This window comes from Musca autumnalis, unplaced genomic scaffold (genome assembly GCF_047663935.1).
Source record: "Musca autumnalis isolate F117 unplaced genomic scaffold, ASM4766393v1 scaffold_1, whole genome shotgun sequence".
In the NCBI taxonomy this organism is placed as follows: Eukaryota; Metazoa; Arthropoda; class Insecta; order Diptera; family Muscidae; genus Musca; species Musca autumnalis.
Window position 1 is genome coordinate 32,074,614 of NW_027411644.1, and position 19,755 is coordinate 32,094,368.

Below are 19,755 nucleotides of genomic sequence, written 5' to 3' on the forward strand. Positions count from 1 at the left end.
TAAAAACATGGAAAAATCCAAAGCCAAGATAGAATTTAAGCGAATTCTAAAAAAAGTTAAGCAGCAATATGATCCATAGAATGATTAATTTATTAACCTTCAATGTCAGATCTCTTAATGATAAAAGCAGGCAAATAGATCTGCAAAAAACCCTTTCTTCCAACAACATCGATGTGGCATTCGTCCAAGAGTGTCATCTACGAAGAAACAGGAAAGTTAGAATAGATGGATACGATATTATTAATGATCTCTCACCAATTGGTGTAGCCGTTATTATAAGGAAATCCATACAGTACTCAAAAATTGTCATCAGTGATGTCGGCATAAATACATGCTTAATCCAAATTGAAACTTTACAGAACGCAATTCGGAAAAAAATCGTTTTGGGATCCTTATACGTTCCTTGCAATTATCCTGCGCAGCAGCTGGAAGCTGACCTTGATAAAATCTTGCAAACATGTACTAGTTACGACGGCTTCATTTTCGGTGGAGATTTAAACTCAAGGAATCCGGAATGGGGTGATTTAGCAGAGAATTCCAACGGAAAATTATTGAAATCATGGTTGCAGTCCAATATTTTAGACGTAATTAGAGTATGCGATGCGTCACCATCTTATCCTAATGGACCATCTTATTTGGATCATTTCCTTATCAGCTCCAAGTTAATCGACAATACCACATCAAACTTTTCAATTTCGTCTTTACCTTCATTCTCCGATCATTTCCCGCTGAAGTTATCAATTAAAATGGATTGTTCTGATTTAATTTTGAATGCTCCTCCAACATATATCTCCTACAAAAATACAAACTGGGAGAACTTTTGCATTGATTTTGAAAACGCATCTCAGCATATATTACCTTTATCAGATACTAATCTCAATAACGACGAAATAGATGGTTTAATTGATTCTTTTAACAGCTGCTTCAACTCTATTCATGATGTACACTCGCAGAAAATCATCATCAACAATGGTCTGTTTCCTCTCTCGGAAAGGTCAAAACGACTATACAAAGTGAAATATCAATGGCAAAAAGAGTTAAAGAAGATATTTCATCGAACGGGAAATAGAATGAGCAGTGAGTATCGTATATTATCCAAACAAATACAGCTTCTAAAAGTTATTATAAAAGAATCCATTAATATTGAGCAAGCGAATATATTCAATAAGCGTCTACAAAATATCAAACCTGGCCCGTCAGCTTTTAAGGAGATTTATAAGTTCAGTGGTAGAAAGAAATCCCCTTTCTGTCAGCAATTACAAGTCAATGATAGTATTGTTTCCAACAATTCCGAAATTGCTAACCATTTCCATCAATACTACTCAACTTCTTTTCAAGAAACCATTCCAGAATTTCCAGTTGATGTTCTACAATCTAGAATTTCGTCATGCCTCACATCCACAGGTCCATGCATCTATTCTTTCGACAGTCAATTCAATTCAATTTGTAATCCAGATGATTATCATTTCACCAATCCTGAAAAAATTAAAGAGATTATTCAAAAGGTCAACAATAAAAAATCAAGCGGCGTTGATGGAATCTCAAATTTTGTTATACGCAAATTCCCTGAAACTGCTCTGCGAATTATAACATGCATTTGCAACAATTCCATCAACAATGGTTACTTTCCCAAAATATGGAAGCTAGCGAAAACAGTTCCAATTCAAAAGAAGTCCAATAGCGAAACCGTTGCCGACTATCGCCCGATTTCACTTTTATCAAATCTTGGCAAGATCCTGGAACATGTGCTGAAAGAAAAAATGGAAAATGATTTCATTACAAATCCAATATCTAACTTTCAATTTGGTTTCCAACGAAGGCATTCAACACATCACGCTCTTTTAAAGTTTCATAACGACATTACAACAAATTTGATGAATCAAATTTGCACTGTAGCCATATCGTTAGATATAGAAAAGGCATTTGACTCCGTCTGCCACAAAGGAATCGTATATAAACTGATTGATTTGGGCGTGGATCCCTTCTTAATTAAAATAATGTACAGTTACCTGTCCGATCGCAAATTCTTCGTTCAAATTAAAAACGAAAAATCAATTCAAGGAACAGTCAACAGCGGTGTTCCTCAAGGAAGCGTTTTAGCACCTTTTCTCTTCAACATCTTCTTAAACGACTTTCCTCACTCCACGATGTACTCAAAAGCAATTCTTTATGCCGACGATTGCCTTATTTATGCTCATAGTGGTTCCCCAGAGCAAGCCCTACGTTACGCTGAGGAGCATCTACACGTAATTCATCAATATTATAAAAAGTGGGGCATAAAAATTAATCCAGCCAAGTCTCAGGCCATCTGCATAAGGAACGCCTCGGGGAAGTGTCCAAAACAAGTGGTCCCTCAAAGCAAATTGCTACGATCAGCACTAGATGGGGTTGAAATTCCCTTTAATTCAACAATGAAATATCTCGGAGTCACTTTTAATAAGCTACTTAAATTTAACTCACACGCGAGATCTGAAAAAAATTGCTGGATCGTTTGCATATTTATTTAACAGCAAATACTTACCACAGAAGACAAAACTCCTTCTCTACAAGGTTGCCATTCGATCAGTACTGTTGTACGGATTTCCAATTTGGTTTTCCATCTCACCATCTGTCATGAAAGAGTTGGAGATCTTCGAACGGAAAATTCTACGAAAATGTGTAAATAGGAAATATGAAAATCCCACTAAAATGTTTTCTAATACTTACATCTACGACACCTCAGGAGTGGAACCACTGTGTCAATATGCTCTCAACCTCCAAAAGCGATTCGTTGAAAAACTTCCAACTCATGATAATGTGCTGATGAATGAAATTTATGACAAAGATAAAAACACTTCGTGGTCATCAACTCGGTATTTGTCCACAATTGGTATCTTGAATGAAATCATTGAGGCCGTTCCAGGCAACACAATACCACAGTTTTACACCAAAACAAGCCCGGGCACCCATAGAGGGTAAAATGCAATACTAGAATAAGTTAAAATTTTTTTTACACTTATAATTGTCTCTGCAAAAGAGAATTCGATTCAACTGTGATATCTTATATAGTAATACAACTAGTTTAATTATTTATTATTTCATTTATTTGGAATATTCGTTTTTCCTGTGTTAAATAATTAATTCACATATTTATTATTTTATATGCACTTAGTCGTAATTGACCATTCACTGTTTTGATGTTACATGTACCTTTGTTTTGTTTATATTCGTAAACGCTCTGTTTGCCAATTCAAAACAGACACACTCGTATTGTTTTTGTTATTTAGTTTTAAGAGAATATTTATTTTGGCAGACGTCAAATGCTCTGTCAGCAACTGTCCAGGCCGTGAGCAAGCCTTCTCACTTTACCTTTTATGTTTTCATACATATGTATCTTCATATTATTGTTTGCAAGTAGCATCTCACATTACAAACGTGTTAGAATAAGACAACCATAGTTCTAAATTAAGCTAATCATTCCCAGTACATTTCTTGTGTCATCGAAAAAAAATAAGTCTCAATAAACTGATTACTTACTTACTTTGACAAACACAGTAACCTAGCCCATAGGGCCATGAGCGGTTCCAAAAATCCGCAACCTAAAATTCATTGAAATAAATAGAAAATTCGCTGCTTTTCGGTTGTGTGTGAAAAAGTAAGTCCGTAGTTACACGTACACATTTTTCGGAAAAGTAAAATGCATTTTTTAATATTTTTATAAAATAAAAGCAATTGTATATTCTCCTTTACATTTCTGTGAGCTACTTGTGCCAAATCCAAGAAAAGCATTGACATTTCAGCCATTTTCATCTCCAAATTAATGGTGTTGACAACATAACGATAATATCGATACCAATCGATATTTTAAAACATTATATCGAAAATATCTAATGTTGGGAATATCAATGGTTTGCCAGCTCTATTCGAAATCCGAGCTGGATTTTGTGAAATCCAGTAGATTTTGGAACGCAAGTGTAAACTTGGCCATACTCTGGCATAAGACAATCACTCTAGTGTGATTATTCCATTTGCTTTGCTCCAGTAAAAGAATAAATGAAAAAAGTAACCTAATTCAAATTCGTCTTGGTCGTTCTTTATTCTTTTACCCGAAATGAAGCCTCGCAAGCAAGAAAAATCCATTGTCTTTCTGTCAAAAAAGTGTTCATAAAATATTTCAACGTTCATTGAACCAAAGAACTACTCCATTCACTCATTACCGTGAATAGTTCATTTGAACTAATTCCTTTTTCTGCAAGTAATCGGTAATCTTCAAGCGAGACAAGAGACAAGTTTCAAGTTTTAGTTTTTTCATTTTAGTTTAATAAAATACAACAGGAAAATGTAAGTAAATAAGAAAGGCAATTTCTTTTCGCAATTTAATAGGCATTTATTGTATTAAGTTTTAATTAAGTGATAAAAAGAAAGAAGAAATGTGAATTATTTCATTTGGGATATAAAAACTTTTATTGTGCCATCGTTTTCATTTTTCATGGATGGCGGTGAAGAAGCCGAACGAAAAAATTAAAACGAAAATCTAATAAAAATGGAAACTAAAAGAATATTTGGAGAAATTCTTTTTGTCATTTGCCATGCAAAAAAAATCTAATAAGAAAATATGGAATTGGTTGGTTGCCCGGCAGTGAGTTGGAAAAGAATTGAAAAATTAATTTATGTGGAAGATTGCATACGTTGCCGTCGTCGCCCTTTTTCCCAAAAAAGATAATGTGTATATACGGGTATTTATACATTAAGACTGCAAGTTTCTTCGGCAAAAACTTGATTTGCTTATAGCAAAAAAATCAGTGAAAATATGCATTTATCAATATGTGGCATTTATTGGGTTGTTGGTTTATGAACTTTTTAATTGAGTATGATTCATACGGAGAATCTAGAGTTGAGACCAAGACATGTTATCATTGAATTGACGAGGAAAGATCTTTATGCACTGATGATGACGACTGGGGAGATATTGATAAATGATGATAAATGTGGTGTGTCAAATAATATGTTTAAAATGCAAAATATGTTATTCACAATGTTTGTATTTTAATTGTGCCACACAACAACAGCAACAAAAAACAGACAAAAATCCTATGCAAACAAAGTCCATATAGGTTAAATACATGTACATACTAATGTTGTATGTATGTACAGCTATACAAGAGCCCCCAAGTACATATGGACAAGTACTGAGTGAGTGACTTGGTGGCTGGCTGTGTGTTGTGTTATTGTTGTTGCTTGGATGGTACTTATCAACGTGGCAAAGTTGCAACATTCTTTATTGGTTTCGTTGTTGTTTTTGATGTCTTCAATTGTTTCTTTTCACTTGTAAGATATGTATTATGATGGTGGCAATGGGCAACCACAATAGGCAGTGTTAATAAATTTTGTTAAAAATACATTGAATGGTATAAATTAAAAATGATTTTCATATTGTGTGAGTTTTCTTTCTTTTTGCTGATTTATACGCATTGCATTTTCCCTTTCCCCCAATATGTGTGTCTGATTATATTTTGCTGCAATATGCCAAGCCCAACACCAACAACATATGCCTAAAAATGTTTATCATTTCATTTTAAATTTTTGTATAAAATTCGCAATCATAATCACAATATTTGTGAATCTGAATTCGTTGGGTATCCATAAACTTTCTCGCTGAAAGTGGTGCCTGTTGTTCAAAATAAAAGTATTTTGCGAATTTTGTTTGGAGCCAACAACCTTGATGTTGTTAAATTCGTTATTTTTGTGAATATTTTAAATGGGAATTTATTTCATTACCTTGGCTTTCCAGGCTTTCTTCATTCGATGTTGTTTTTTCTTCTCTTAACATTTGTTGCTGGCTGTCTCGATGCTGCTGCTGCTGCTGTTGATGATGAGGTCAGTGAATGTAGATAATATAATGTGGGATTATTTCTTCATACACACACTCAACATAAGGAAACCAGTTTCTTTTCCTAGGCACAAAGAGAGTATTAACCCATTGGAAGCTAAAGGTTGAAAGAAAGTTTTGTTAATTAATGATCCTTATTTAGAATGTTTTTGATAAGTTCACCATTGTAAGGGGTTGTCTGATGTATACGGAAGAAGAATTATGGTTGGATTTCCCCGCTTAGACTAAGTTTACGGCTTTCCCTATCTATCTCTAGAAACTAGAAGCACTAGAAATTCCAAAATTTCTCTCGCTCAATATTGACTCTTTCCATAGTGGAATGTTTTAAATGGCTATTTGAAAGCCGACCAAGCAAAGGGACCTGCAACTTGTATCGATGCCAAACTCAGATATTCACACCGAAGCTTTTTGGTAAAGGTTCAGGTTTTTACCCTGACCCGTATACAATGAAGTAATGAATAGTTCCAAGATGATCGATTGTTAGGGATCCACTCGGATCATGAAGTCTTATTTCACTTTTGGATTGCTTTATGAAGGCCGTGTTTTAACTTCTTCTTTATGAAAATGTTATACCCGTAGCTACTTTAGGAAACTGTCCTTAAGTTTATGATCTCCACTCGGATTGACCCCATATACGATAGTGTGGTCCTTTAAACAATGATAAACATATTTGGTTGGAAATTAAGAAACACTCGCGGAATTGCTCTGAGAAGGGAGAAGAATTCGAAACTGTATCCCTCATGAAGTTATGAAAATACCAAAGAAAATGTTGTAGCAGCACCTATCAAGTTGCCTATATTTCCAAGCTTCCAAGTTATGTCCTCTAATTATACCCAAGTTTTAGTACTCAGATCGCTCATAAACTGTTATTTTATATACTTCTTTCATGGGTGATTTTTATACTTCCCTTCGGAAAATATTCAAAATACCAGTTATCCCATAATGGTGTGTCCTATAACCTGCAAGATTCTACTACAATAGATTCTTACATGTTCTGGAACAGATCAAAAATGTTGATAGAATAGAAGATGGGATAAACAAAGTTTTGCCAAAACGGTACGAAATAGGCACGACACTTGTAACTGTACCCAAACTTTATAGATGTATCTGTTAATTAGTGTTTGGATGTCTAACAACCACCCTAATTCCATCTTCAAACACCATAGTAGCAGTTCTAGTTGAATCAACAACACTTACCCACATCTTCTTGCAGTCTCGCTGGCCCATTAATGTTATGAACATAACTGTCTTTTCACCAGTTAATGGGTTAAATACTGTGACGGCGGTGGTGCTTGACTGGTTGCTCCAAAAGAAATGCACAACGAACGACGAACGAGACAGTAAGAGATAAACAAGTTTTTCAGTTAAAAAATATTTGTGTGGTAACTTTCTTTGTCATTTGGTGTGAAATATTTTCATTCTTCTTGTTTTTGTTTTTCTGGGTGTTATTTGCCTCAAAGAAAGAAAGAAATATTGTAATTTCATCAATTCAAGGCATCAGTTGTGGGTCCCAACAAACCTTACACATTGGTAATTTGACGCTTGGACTAGTAACAACACAAATTTACGCTGGCGTTGATAGAGAAACAACAATTAATACCGGCCGGCTTTTTTCATATAAAATTGTATACACACTCACACACTACATACATACAAGTGTGTTTGGGTGTAAGCAAAGAGTATAGCTGCCTGCGTATGGTATAGTGGAATCCTCATACAAGTACATACTTGTAGGCCACGCATAAGCAAGAGAATCAAACATTGTAGATATGTATCATCATTGATGATTCGAGCAGAAAAAAAGTGATCCAACCAACCAGAGGAGTAGGAGGCGGAGGAGAGAATAATATTTGATTTTTCATTCATAAACGACAAAAGAACACGTCATCAAAATAAAATAGTTACCACGATCCATGTTTGAAGAAGCTAACACTTGTTGTTTGTGAGTTCAGTTTATTGTTTCAATTCTCCACTGCATTGTTTCCGATTCCGATAAGAAGTACCACTCAGTTTTATTTCATGTTTGCTTTCTTCCTAGAATATCAGCAGCGTGATAAGTTATTTATAATAGACAAAATTTACGACCCATTCGTAGCCTGTAACTTTGTTTGCAACACTTATCGTTTTCACACAACACTAAAAAAATCAACGGCTAATTTTATAATTTTTTTCTTTTTCTTTATATTTATTTTTAGTACATTCCACGTAAGAAGTTAATATAGCAAAACAGAAGTTTCTCCAAAACCGATTGATTGGCTTGAAGAACTCTTAGAGAGAAACCAAAAGGGTTGGATCGTGAATTAACCTACTATGCAATGATGGATTTACACATTTTTATTGTGATTGCTTGTGTTTTCTTGGCCTCATTATTTTCCCTGCTGTTCATCAACAAGTTCTTGCGCCGCAAAACCTTTGAAGAAGTGATTGCCGAAAAGAAAGCTCTAACGGAGAAAATCTATGGCAAGGAAAAGAATTTGATGAAAAAGCCCAAAAAGATTTCTCTTAAAAAGGAAATGAAGCGTGAGAAAAAGCAACAAAAATCCAGAGAACAACCCGAGGACTCTGATGCCCAATCTGAACAACAATCGGTGGAAGATGAACAACCAGAAGGCCTGTCCAAAACCCATGTTGAATTTGAACCTGATGCGGAAGTATTGACCTACAACAATCAAACATCTTCTTCTAGACGTTCCAGCACTGCAGAAAAGGAAAATGTCAACAAACAACAAAAGGGTAAAAAAGACAAGAAACCCGGTGCCAAGTCTGGCATTTTGGTACACAAAAATGAACCGGCCAATGTTAAGGAATCAACAGCTGATGCACCAGTCACAACCAATCACTTCGATACCAAACCTCCCAAGGATGCTGTAGAACTTAAAAAATCCGAAAAGAAAGAAGAAAAATCTCAACAGCAACAACAACAGAACAAAAAAGACAAGTCCAACAAGAAACCTGCAAATACTTCTACCGAAAACCTAGCTACTGAGATGCCAGTTGTCAAGGAGGTCAAACAAGCTGAAGAAAAAATCCGTCAAAATTCTCCCAAAACTACTCAGCAAAAACAGAAACAACAAAACAAAAAACAAAAGGAAACAAAAGAAATGGTTGCCGGTCTTGAAAAGTTATCCGAATCGGACACCATTGGTGTTTCGTTGCTTATGAATCTATTCCGTCGCGCCGAATTGAATCGTTCGGAAATACAAATTTTAATCGACTACCTTTTGAATCGCCAACAGGATATGCCCTCTTCTCATTCCGAATGGTCTGATGATATTTGCCAGAAACTCAAGCGCCAATTGGAAGAAAAGGAAAAACTCTTGGCCGAAGAACAGGAGGCCTCCATTGGCATTCAAGCCAAATTGCGTGAGCTACGCACCGAAATCAACACTGAACGAGCCACCATGAGCAGCACCATAAAATCATACACCGAGAAATTGGCCACTAAAGATCAAGATATTGCCCTCTTGGAGCAGAAGATAAAAACTCTCAACGACACCCTGACCTTGGAACGCCAACAGTTCCAGGCTAAACTCATACACGAAAAGCAAACTGGCTCCCAAGATCTTGTGGCCCAACTGCAAATGTTGCAAAACGAAGTGGCCCTCAAGGATAAGTGCATTGCCGAACTAACTTGCTTGGTGAATGCCTCCCGCCAGGCCGTTGAAGAGTCACAACAAAAAAGCGAAATTATCCAAACACAAGCCCAACAAATACGTGTCTTGGAACAACAACGTGACGAACTGGAACAAGTCTCCAATAATAGAATTTTCGACTTGGAAAAAGCTAATCAATTGGAGGCCGAATTAAATGAACTCAAATTGGAACTGCGTAATACTCAAAATGCACTTGAATCTGCTAGATCTGATATTAATCAAAGCAATGGTGAAAAGGAAGCCCTTCGCAATGAATTGGCTTTGGTGCGCAGCAAGGAGATTGCCGAAAAACAAACGGAAATTGAATTGTTACAAAAGCAAAATGCCGAACTAACTCAACAGCTTGTAAATATTTCTAGCAAAACACAAGAGCAATCCAAGGAGCAAAATGATTTACAGGCCAATCTCAGTGCTCTCCAAGCACAAATTTCGGAAAAGCAACGTCTCCTCGATGATTCCGAGGCATCTAAATTACAATTGCAAAAGCAACTAACCACTGTGGAGGAAGAACTCAAACGTAAATCTGTTGAACAGGAAGAATTGCAAAAACTAGTAGAAGGACTCAAATCCGATGTCTCCACTAAAACTAAAGTACTCCAAGAAACTGAGCAACATGTACAAAAACAACAAGAACTAGAAAAATTAGTGGAATCGCTAAAAACTGAAGTAAAGAACAAAGACAAACAATTGCAGGACAATGAAAAACAACAAGATGTTCAGAAACTAGTTGATGCTCTCAAGGAGGATCTTAGCAAAAAGAATGACCAACTTAAGGAAGCCGAAAAAGAGACGGAAAAGCTGGGCAAACGTGAAAAGGAGTTGTTGCAACAACTCCAAGAACAAAAAGAGAAAAATAATGTAAGTAGATTATACGTCTGTTGTTGTGTTGTGTTTCCACCCAGTACTCTCTCTCTCTGTGTACTTCATTTTGTTTACAAAATTTTAATGCACCAATTTAGCTTTCTTTTCTAATGAAAGCATTCATTAAAAAAACAAACCGTTAACTTCCAGTTTTCATTGCTCCTTACCCTATTTTTTTTTTAATTATACACATCTCTTAATGTGCCTTCTTATTCTACAAAACGATTTGCTGTTCCTCCTACTAATACAAATATAATTTATATGTTTTTGCTTTAGGATTTGCGCACTAAAAACTGGAAATTGGTTGAGGCTTTGCAAAATTCTGAAGCAAAAGTTAGTAAACAAAGCCAAAATGCAATTTTAGTAGGTGTTGTAAGTGCATGAAAATATTATACTACCTATATTTCTATTACACTATCTCTATTTTTCCTTCCTCTCCTATCCCACTTTTCTATATCTCTATATTTTTGAATAATTTTCAAATGGTATTCAAAGAATTGCTTTAAGAATATTGGCATATTTATATTGGCATATTTTCATTGGTATTTATTTTCATAAATGGGAACCTAGCCCATAGGGTTCCAAAAGCTACAAAACATACACTAATCCAAAAGCTTAAAACTAACAATACATTAAATTTGATAGTCTTAAAATTGTTTTTATTATACCCTCAGCCTTTAGGCTAAAGAGGGTATTTACACTTTGATACGACCAAAAATGTGCCTCATCGAAATAATGGTTTTAGACCCCAAGTATGTTTGTACGATATCCGTTTCAGACAATTTTGAGTAGATCTAGCAATGTCCGTCCGTCTGTCTGTCTGTCTGTCTGGCTGGCTGGTGTGCACGATAACTCTCGAACGGATCAATCGATTCGGTTCAAATTTTGGGTATCGAAATATTTTGTCCAGATTCGATTTAAGTTCGAAGATGGGCCATATAGGTCCACTCCTTCAGGTACCTCCCCCACAAATGTTCAAAAATTGTCGCAAAACTTGTGCTCACGATAACTCTTGTAGGGAATAACCGATTTGGTCCATACTTTTCACATCGTGTAATTTCTACCAAACTTAGATGAGGTTCCAATATGGACTCAATCGGTCCACTCCTTCGGGTACCTTCTACACAAAATTTCGGAAAAGTTCAGTTTAGGACCTGGTCTCGAATCGCTTTGATTTTTGTTTACGCAAGTTGTATTCGCTGTCCTCTATACGACGCTGTAAGTTTCATTAGGGGCAAGTCCATACTTCCTGAGGAAATAGCCTGAAAGTTACAAAAAACCCTATGACACCGTGTGTAATGGTTGGAGCGCATGATAACTCTCGAACGGACCTGCCGATTCTGTCCAAAATTTGGCTTTCGTAATATTTTGTTCAAACTTAGTTCAAGTTCAAAGATGGATTATATCGGTCCACTCCTTCCGGTACCTCCCCCACAATAGTTCGAAAATGTTCGGAAAATTTGTGCGTGCGATAACTCTTGAAGGAAGTAACAGATTTGGACCATACATTGCACATTATGAAATTTCTACCAGACTTAGATGAGGTTCCAATATGGACTCAATCGGTAAACTCCTTCGAGTACCTCCCACACAAAATTTCGGAAAAGTTCAGTTTAGGACCTGCTCTCGAATCGCCTTGGTTTTTGTGGTAACATTTTGTATTCACTGTCCCCTATACCAAGTTACACGTTTCCTCAGGGGCAAGTCCATACTTCCTGAAAAAATATCCTGAAAGTTGAAAAACAAACCCTATGACACCATGTTTATGGGTGGAAGCGCAAGATAATTCTCGAACGGAAATGCCGATTTCGGCCAAAATTTGGCCTTCGTAATATTGTTTCCAAACTTAGTTTAACTTCGTAGATAAGCCATATCGGTCCACTCCTTCAGGTACCTACCCCACAAAAGTTCAAAAATATTCGGAAAAATTGTGCGCACGATAACTCTTGATGGGAGTGACCGATTTGGTCCATACTTTACACATTCTCATAATATCTACCAGATATAGATCAGGTTCGAATATGGAATATGGAGTGGACAAATATCCACTCCATCCCGTACTTCCCATACAAAATTTTGGATAAGTTCACTTTAAGACCTGCTATTAAATCATTTGATTTTTGTTGAAGCAACTTAAATTCGCTGCCTCAATTACGATGGTAAAAGTTGTTTCAGGGGCAAGTCCATACTTCTTGAGAAAACAGTCCGAAGGGTGTAAAAACCCCCTATGGCACCCCCATGGTCTATATCGGTCCATTCCTTTAAGTACCTTTTCCGCAAAATTTTTGAACTTTAATCCTAATCAACATTTTTGTCGGTTCATACGACCAAAATTTTGAAACCCCTTAAATACATATGTTTTTTTGTGAAAAAAGTGTTTCAATTTGCACAGGCTGAGGGTATATCTCTGTCGGCAAAGCCGACTGATACTTTTTTACTTGTTGTGTATAAGAAATTAATTTTAAATGAGGTTTAGCTCCGATTGTTAGCAGCTTGGGCATCCTTTATATCCTTTAGAAGACCATAGGTTGCTTAACAAATATTTCAAAACTTTCATTGATTGCATCACATACTTTCCAATATCTATCAGGTTTTCCATTTAGACAGAACGGAGTTATGTTGCAGTGCAGTGCTAGGCACAAGTCAAGTTTAGGGCCTTCAACCGGTTCACGTTGAAATTCTTCTCAGACCTTGATGTGCTGAGAAGTTAATATTTTTCGAGATAAAATGTCAACATCCATAAAGTTCCAAAAATGCATTCTTTTATAATTTGATTATTTTTTAATCGACCTGGCCGCTTGTGGATCAAACAGATGACTAAAAGTTTTGAAAGACGGCCGAAGAATTGCCTCAAAACTGCATTAATATGGGCATGTTGTCTTCTGGCTTTCGTCTGCTGCGATAGATTAGGGAGGTCTCCGAGTACGGCATGCCTGATAGGATCGATTATCTTGAAGATTGGACCTTTCTTTCTCTTTAGATCATGGAGATCGATCCTGGCTTGCCTCGGTGAGGAAAGCCTATCCACTGTTGTTGTTGTTGTTGTAACAGTGTTTGTTATTATGTTTGTATGTTCGTTCTTTGTTCAATCTGGCTCTGGGTCTATCTCCAGTTCCAGGAAAGTGGCTGCTTCGATGGGATGTAACCACAGATCCACTGGAGTTAGATGAGTTGGGTTGGCTGGGCAGTTGAAAAGGTGTTTTATGTCGTGCGGGCCCATGCCACATACTGGGCAGATGTCTTGCACGGCGCGGTCGATTTCCGCCCAATAAGAATTTAGGCGGCTGCAATATCCCGAGCGTAGTTGAGCCAAAACTACTCTAGTTTGTCATGGCAGCTGACGCTCCTCAGCTGCAATAGATGGGGGATGTATTTCGAGGACTTTATTCACACTATAATTGCTTAAGGCCTTGCATCCGTGTGAATACTATTCAAACCTGCTTGATACGCTTGTTGATCTAGGGGTTCTCTCCTGTATCGTTGGACCTCTCCCTCTAGAGCATGGATATCCTTCCTGATCTGCCTGTATGTGCCGGGCCTACCCACAAGATGATGATTGGGATGGCTAACACGGTAACATCCAAGCAGGTACTGCAACGAAAGCATCTCATTGTGTTGCTTTACTGGAAGAATCTTTGTCTCCTCATGTAGATGGTCCACTGAAGATTTGAGGAGGCACCCTGTTGCTGTTGTCAGGGCGGCATTCTGGCAAGTTTGAATCTTTTTCCAATTCGTATTACATAATCTCGGGGACCAGACTGGCGCCGCATAGCTTACCACAGACCGACCTATCGCGTTATATGTGGTCAATAAGGTTTCTTTATCTGCACCCCAAGTGCTGCCGGATTGGGACTTGAGGACCTTGTTCCTACTCTTCAGTTTGTCGCAGATAGCTGTGGCGTGCGCGCACTACGTGAAAGTAGTGTCGAATGTGACCCCTAAAATGTTGGGGCAGTTTGTGGTCGGAATTCTGCTACCGTCGACCACGACATTCAATTCTCTTCCAAACTGCGCTGTCCATGTGGTGAACAGAGTGGCTGTTAATTTTGTGGCGTAAATCTGCATATTAAGCGTCTAGCAACGAGTGCAACGACTGACTTAGCTTCCTTCAGAGAAATTTCATCTCCCTCCTGCCCTTGGTAAATCTGCATATTCCTCGAATGGAAAAAGGTGGTAAGATCGGTTAAATAGTTGTTCAGTCTCTCACAGATGTCATCAGGATAGGTACCCGACGCCAGTATCGTGCAATCATCCGCATCCGTTACGATCTCGATGCCGTCTGGAGGGGACGGAATACAGGAGAGGTAGAGGTTAAACAGTTCCGGAGATATCACCCCACTCCCTGTTTCACTCTACGGGGTTTGGACTTCTTGTTCCTGAATTCCACGTACGACTGGCGTCCACACATATAATTGACTATCCAACGTTTCAAGCTTGGCCGGAGGGTTGTCTGCTCAATGTCCTCAAACAGCGTGGAGTGCCTGTGTGTATCAAAGGCTTTTGATAAGTCAAGCGCCACCATCACTGTTCTATCGCACGGCCGTCTCTGGTTGAGTTCTTGACAAATATGTGTGGTAATGGCGTGCAGAGCAGTTGTCGTGCTGAGCTGCTTGCGGAATCCATGCTGATGATCGGCAACTCGATAGCTATTTCTGATACTGGGGAGGACTAAGGCCTCAGGGGTCTTTGCTACGGGCGACAAAAGCGAAATCGGCCTGTACGATTCACTTTTGCTGGCATCCTTGCCGGGCTTCCGTAGTGGGACCACCCTGCCCATTTTCCAGACTTCGGGAACAATGAGGGTGGATAGCGACAAGTTGAGAACTTTAGTAAGATACTCCACTCCCGGCTCATCCAGCTGCTTCAGCATTACCATGGAGATTCCATCAGGGCCCAACGCTTTGGATGATTTAGCGTTTCTGATGGCATTGGCAACATCATCCATTGTAAATTGTGGTGGTTCATCCTCGGCAGGAAGAGATCTGATGCGACGTAATACTCTTCTCTTCGCCCTGTCACTCTCGGGGTGCTCGACAAACTGTCGATTGAAATAACTTGCGCACCTCTTCGGGTCAGTCAACGTAACGTCGCCAAACGTGACTGAGGTCCTATCTTCCCTCCTTCCAGGGTTCGAGAGTGACTTAACCGTTGCCCACAATTCACCTATACCGGCTCCAATGTTGCAACTCTTCAGAAGATTTAACCACTTGTTCCGCTTGTGCTCGCTGACCAGCCTGTCAGCTCCCTGACTCTGGGGTCATTAGGGTTGGTTCGGCGAAGCTCATCACGCTCATTTTCTAATCCCGTCGCCTCTGCTGGGAAGTTTGGTCTTACTTCGGGTATTCGGCCAGCAGGGATATGGCGAGCGGCTGCAGCAGTGATGATGTCTCGGAACGTCCTTTCCGCTAGCCGAACATCAGGAGGATTGGGCAGTTCTCTGAAGCGGTGATTGGTGAACTCTCTGAAACCCGGCCAATCAGCTTTCTTATGATTGACGAATGTGCGGCGTTCAGAGGTAATGAAATCGGGTGGTCTGCTAATGGAGACAATTATGGGGAGATGGTCTGATCCAAGGCAAATGACGGGTTGCTAGGTAACGTCATTTGTCAGACCAGGTGACACGATGGTTATGTCAGGCGAACTGTGACACTCTCCTCTAATTCTGGTAGGGGCGTCCTCATTGACCGTGCAAAACGTAGAGCTATCAATCTGCTCAGCCAGCGCTGTACCTCTCTGGTCGTTTCCGAGGGCCGAATGCCACATCTCATGATGCGCATTAAAATCCCCCAGGACCAGACGATTATGACCTTCCAAAAGCGGGCTAATGTTGGGCACGTAATCTGAGATACAGCTATTTCTCGGCGGGATGTATACATTCAGCAACTCTATCTCGGCAGTTCCACACCTGACTGCTACCCCCATACATTCCATGTACGGGTCATTAGAGACAGGCTCAAGCGAGATAGGTCTGTATTGGACAGACTGGTGCAATAGGAAAGCTAATCCCCCCACCTCCATTTCTGGTGCGACCTTTCCTCAGAACATTGTAACCATCACAATGCTCTAAGCTGTGGTTGTTGTTCAGCTTGGTTTCCTGTACCGCCGCGACCTTGATGTTCTTCCGACTCATAAAATCTACTATCTCCTCGATCTTATCTCGGAGTCCATTGCAATTCAATTGCAAAAAGGCTGCATTTTCGGGGATTGGGACAACAACGGTTGGTGTTAAAGGCTGCGTGTGCGGTTGTTGTCGAGGGGACTGCGGGGGAGTTTCGTAATCTGACGACGAGGGAGTCTCGTAATCCGACGACTCACTGGGGACTGTGTCCACGCAGCATGCAGCAACAAAGTCCCTGTCGTAATCCCTCACGTGGGCAAGTCCAGAGCAACCCCTTAGATGCACCCACTCCTGATATCTATTGCATCTCACCGAAGGTTGGATGTGGGTGAAGATGCGAATGTGACAAACTGAGCACAGATATATTGGTCCTGGGTTTTCCTCCGTCCCGGCTCGGACCAATAGAATTCGGAGCAGGCATTCCGGGATATGCTGCTCCCAACACAGAAACACGAAACAAATACTAAAAAGTACACACTGAGGTGGCAGCCGCTGGCCGGAACATTGGTTTTATGTTGTTCCGGGTCAATCCGGTACGAAAGAACCCGCTGCCGTGGAATTGAGTAAACAATGTGACAGTGGATTTAGCCGGAGATATTTTCAAGTTACTCAGATGGAAAAACTGCACTAAGTCAGTCATGTAGACATTTAACCTATGACGTATGTGATCGACGAAAGGACCAGACACCACGATCATACAAACATCCGCATACATTACGACTCTATGCCGTCTGGAGGGTGTTTAATTTCAGAAAGGTAGAGGTTAAACAGTTCCGAAAATATCACGCCATCCACCTTTGGGAATTTCTTTTTCACTCTACGTTTCTTAAACATCTTATTTCTGAATACCACAAACGACTGGCGGAGATATTATCCCGCTTTGGAGAACTGCCTCTGCCTACGGATCTTAGACTTCTTATTTCTGAATTCAACGAACGCAGTCGTTTCAAAGACGGCTGTCTATGTCATCTCTATGTGCTCGAACAGCTTATCTTCGCTATTGATTAAAAGAAGGAGATCGGTTTATATGATTCTCCAGGCTTCTGGTACAATATGGGAGGCTAACGATGGATTGAGGACACAGGTCAAATACTCAACTGCGGGTTCATCCAGTTTCCTAAGCATTACCATTAATTTCACGTGTGAGCCTAATGCTTTGGATAATTTCGCGTTTCGGATGATATCTGTAACGTCGCTCACTGTAAATTGTGGTGGTACCTCCTCGGTTGAGAGGGATTTTAAACGACATAGCACACTCCTCTCGGTGTGCACTAGAAATTGCCATGATAAAATATAAATCATCCTTCTTTCCCGTATTTGAGAGTAATTTAACCGCTGCACACAATTTACTTAATCCGTGCGACTGCAGCTGTGATGATGTACCGGAAATGCTCTAATTTTTAAATTCTCTGAACTCTTGCCAATAAGCTTTTCTATGGTTCAGAATAATAAGGCGGTCATGACCTAAGCCAAGATATCGACTGGTTGCAAGGACACGTCATTTATCAGACTGGAGGAGGCACATTGTTGACCGTGCAAAATGTAAAGCTATCGATTTGTTCGGCAGGCGAACGGTAAACACATGATGAACAGTGAAGTCCCTTAGCACTAGACGTTAATTGCCCTCCAATAGAAAACTAATTTCAGATATATAACGCAGCGCACGACTATTCATCGGCGGTATGTACACATTAAGCAACTCTACCTCGACAATGACACACTTTACTGCTATCCACCATACATTCCATGTATGGGTCACTAGAGTCCATCCCAAGCGATATAGTTCTATACTGGACAGACTGGTTTATAAGGAAGGCAAGACCTCCTCTGCTTCCTGTACGGTCCTTTTGCTAAACATTGTAATTATTGACACGGTCTACGATCAAATACGAACAAAACCATTACTTGACCAAGGACTGCTATCTCATAAAATTCTGTAATAAGAATAGGCGTATTACAATTAAATATTGAATTGAATTCTTTGAATACCATTTTGGAAATCATCCCTTTCTATCTTTGTATATATATTGTAGTCCTAGACTAGTCATATTATCGATGTTTTTTTTTAACACATTTCCACCAACACTAATACAAATTCTAAATATCATTTTTTTTTTCTCTTCTTCTTCTTCCTTTAGCAACAAGAAAAACTATTATCTTCTGCAGCTAAGACAGGAAAGGCAGCATCAGCTGGCCATCCAGAAAAAGATCAAAAACAATTGCGTGATCTTTTACAGCGATTGTGTCCAGAGGCAGTTAAAGCTTGTGCCGGCACAGCACTGTCTGTTAGTTTTGATCAATGGGTTGAGCAGGTGTTGTCAACTCACGTTAAACAGCAACAACAACAGCAACAAGTCAGCAGTAGTCACAAATCTACACAATCTTCTACAAACAATTCACACAACAGTCCTCCTCCTCCTTCCCTTAAACAACAACAACAAAACTCCACACATGCCAATGGCAGTCGGAGTAGCAGTTCCAGCGTTAGTAGCAGTCCCGGTTCTGGGGATAACAGCAATGACACTGAAAAGTCTGAGTTACTTAAAGAGAATTCACTCCTGCGCGTTCGTATTGATGAGTTGACAAAGCTCGCTAGAAAAACTGTAAGTTTTAAAGGAGGAAATACACACCCATCCATTAGATTCTAAAAAAAAATTAATTTTTTATTTTCTTTTCTATAGGAATATACATTATCCGACCTGATGCAAAAAGCCGAAGAACAGGAAGAGCATTGGCGTAGTGTTGTACGTTCTAAAGATGAACAAATCAATACGTTACAATACAAATCTAATGGTCAGCAAGTAAGTTTGATTTATAATCCTAATTATCCTATTTTACTTTGCTAATGAGTATCCTTTCTTTCGTTTTTTTCTTTTCTAGGACATTTAATGTCTGTAATAATGGAAAAAAATCTATACATTAAGCACTAAAGTAGTATGCAATAAAAAAAGATACATTAATTCAATTATGATTATATTACAACAACAGCATAAACAACAAAAAATAATCTAAACAAATCTAATTGTGTACATTTTTGTTTTATTTCTTGAAATAAGTGGATGGGACACAATATCATAATCCGCATTTTTACCATGTGGGAGGGGATGGATATGACCACCTCAAATGTAATCTTGTAGAACTTTTTAAAGATTTTCCAAGATGAAAGATTGATTATAAATCCGTTTAATTCGTGGGAATCGGCAGATGAAAAAGAATTTACAAAAAAATCCATTGTGTGGAATCTGAGATTGGAG

At 38.9% G+C, this 19,755-nt stretch overlaps 1 protein-coding gene and 1 long non-coding RNA gene across 23 annotated transcripts; one reads left to right on the forward strand and one right to left on the reverse strand.

The window, feature by feature from the left end:
* Window positions 1–69: 69 nt before the first annotated feature.
* Window positions 70–5,822, reverse strand: LOC141395422 (uncharacterized). Of its 9 annotated transcripts, XR_012410640.1 has the most exons (4): window positions 1,189–3,495; window positions 859–1,112; window positions 256–793; window positions 70–197 (listed from the first exon to the last, which is right to left on the reverse strand). It is a non-coding gene; the product is annotated as an uncharacterized lncRNA (long non-coding RNA). The 9 variants fall into 9 exon arrangements; XR_012410638.1 differs by adding an exon at window positions 5,758–5,822 and having other exon boundaries at window positions 256–2,967; XR_012410637.1 differs by having other exon boundaries at window positions 256–2,967; window positions 3,190–3,495.
* On the forward strand, window positions 4,163–19,518 carry alt (SMC superfamily domain-containing protein aluminum tubes). 14 transcript variants are annotated; one of them, XM_073971122.1, is made up of 6 exons: window positions 4,163–4,320; window positions 8,065–10,380; window positions 10,660–10,755; window positions 18,640–19,104; window positions 19,183–19,302; window positions 19,382–19,518. In XM_073971122.1, exons 2-6 carry the CDS (start codon window positions 8,185–8,187, stop codon window positions 19,388–19,390), a joined length of 2,886 nt encoding a protein of 961 aa, XP_073827223.1. In that variant the 5' UTR covers window positions 4,163–4,320; window positions 8,065–8,184; the 3' UTR covers window positions 19,391–19,518. The 14 variants fall into 14 exon arrangements, with proteins under 14 accessions (XP_073827223.1, XP_073827251.1, XP_073827262.1 ...); XM_073971150.1 differs by having other exon boundaries at window positions 10,660–10,746; XM_073971161.1 differs by having other exon boundaries at window positions 10,660–10,716.
* The last annotated feature ends 237 nt before the right edge of the window (window positions 19,519–19,755 follow it).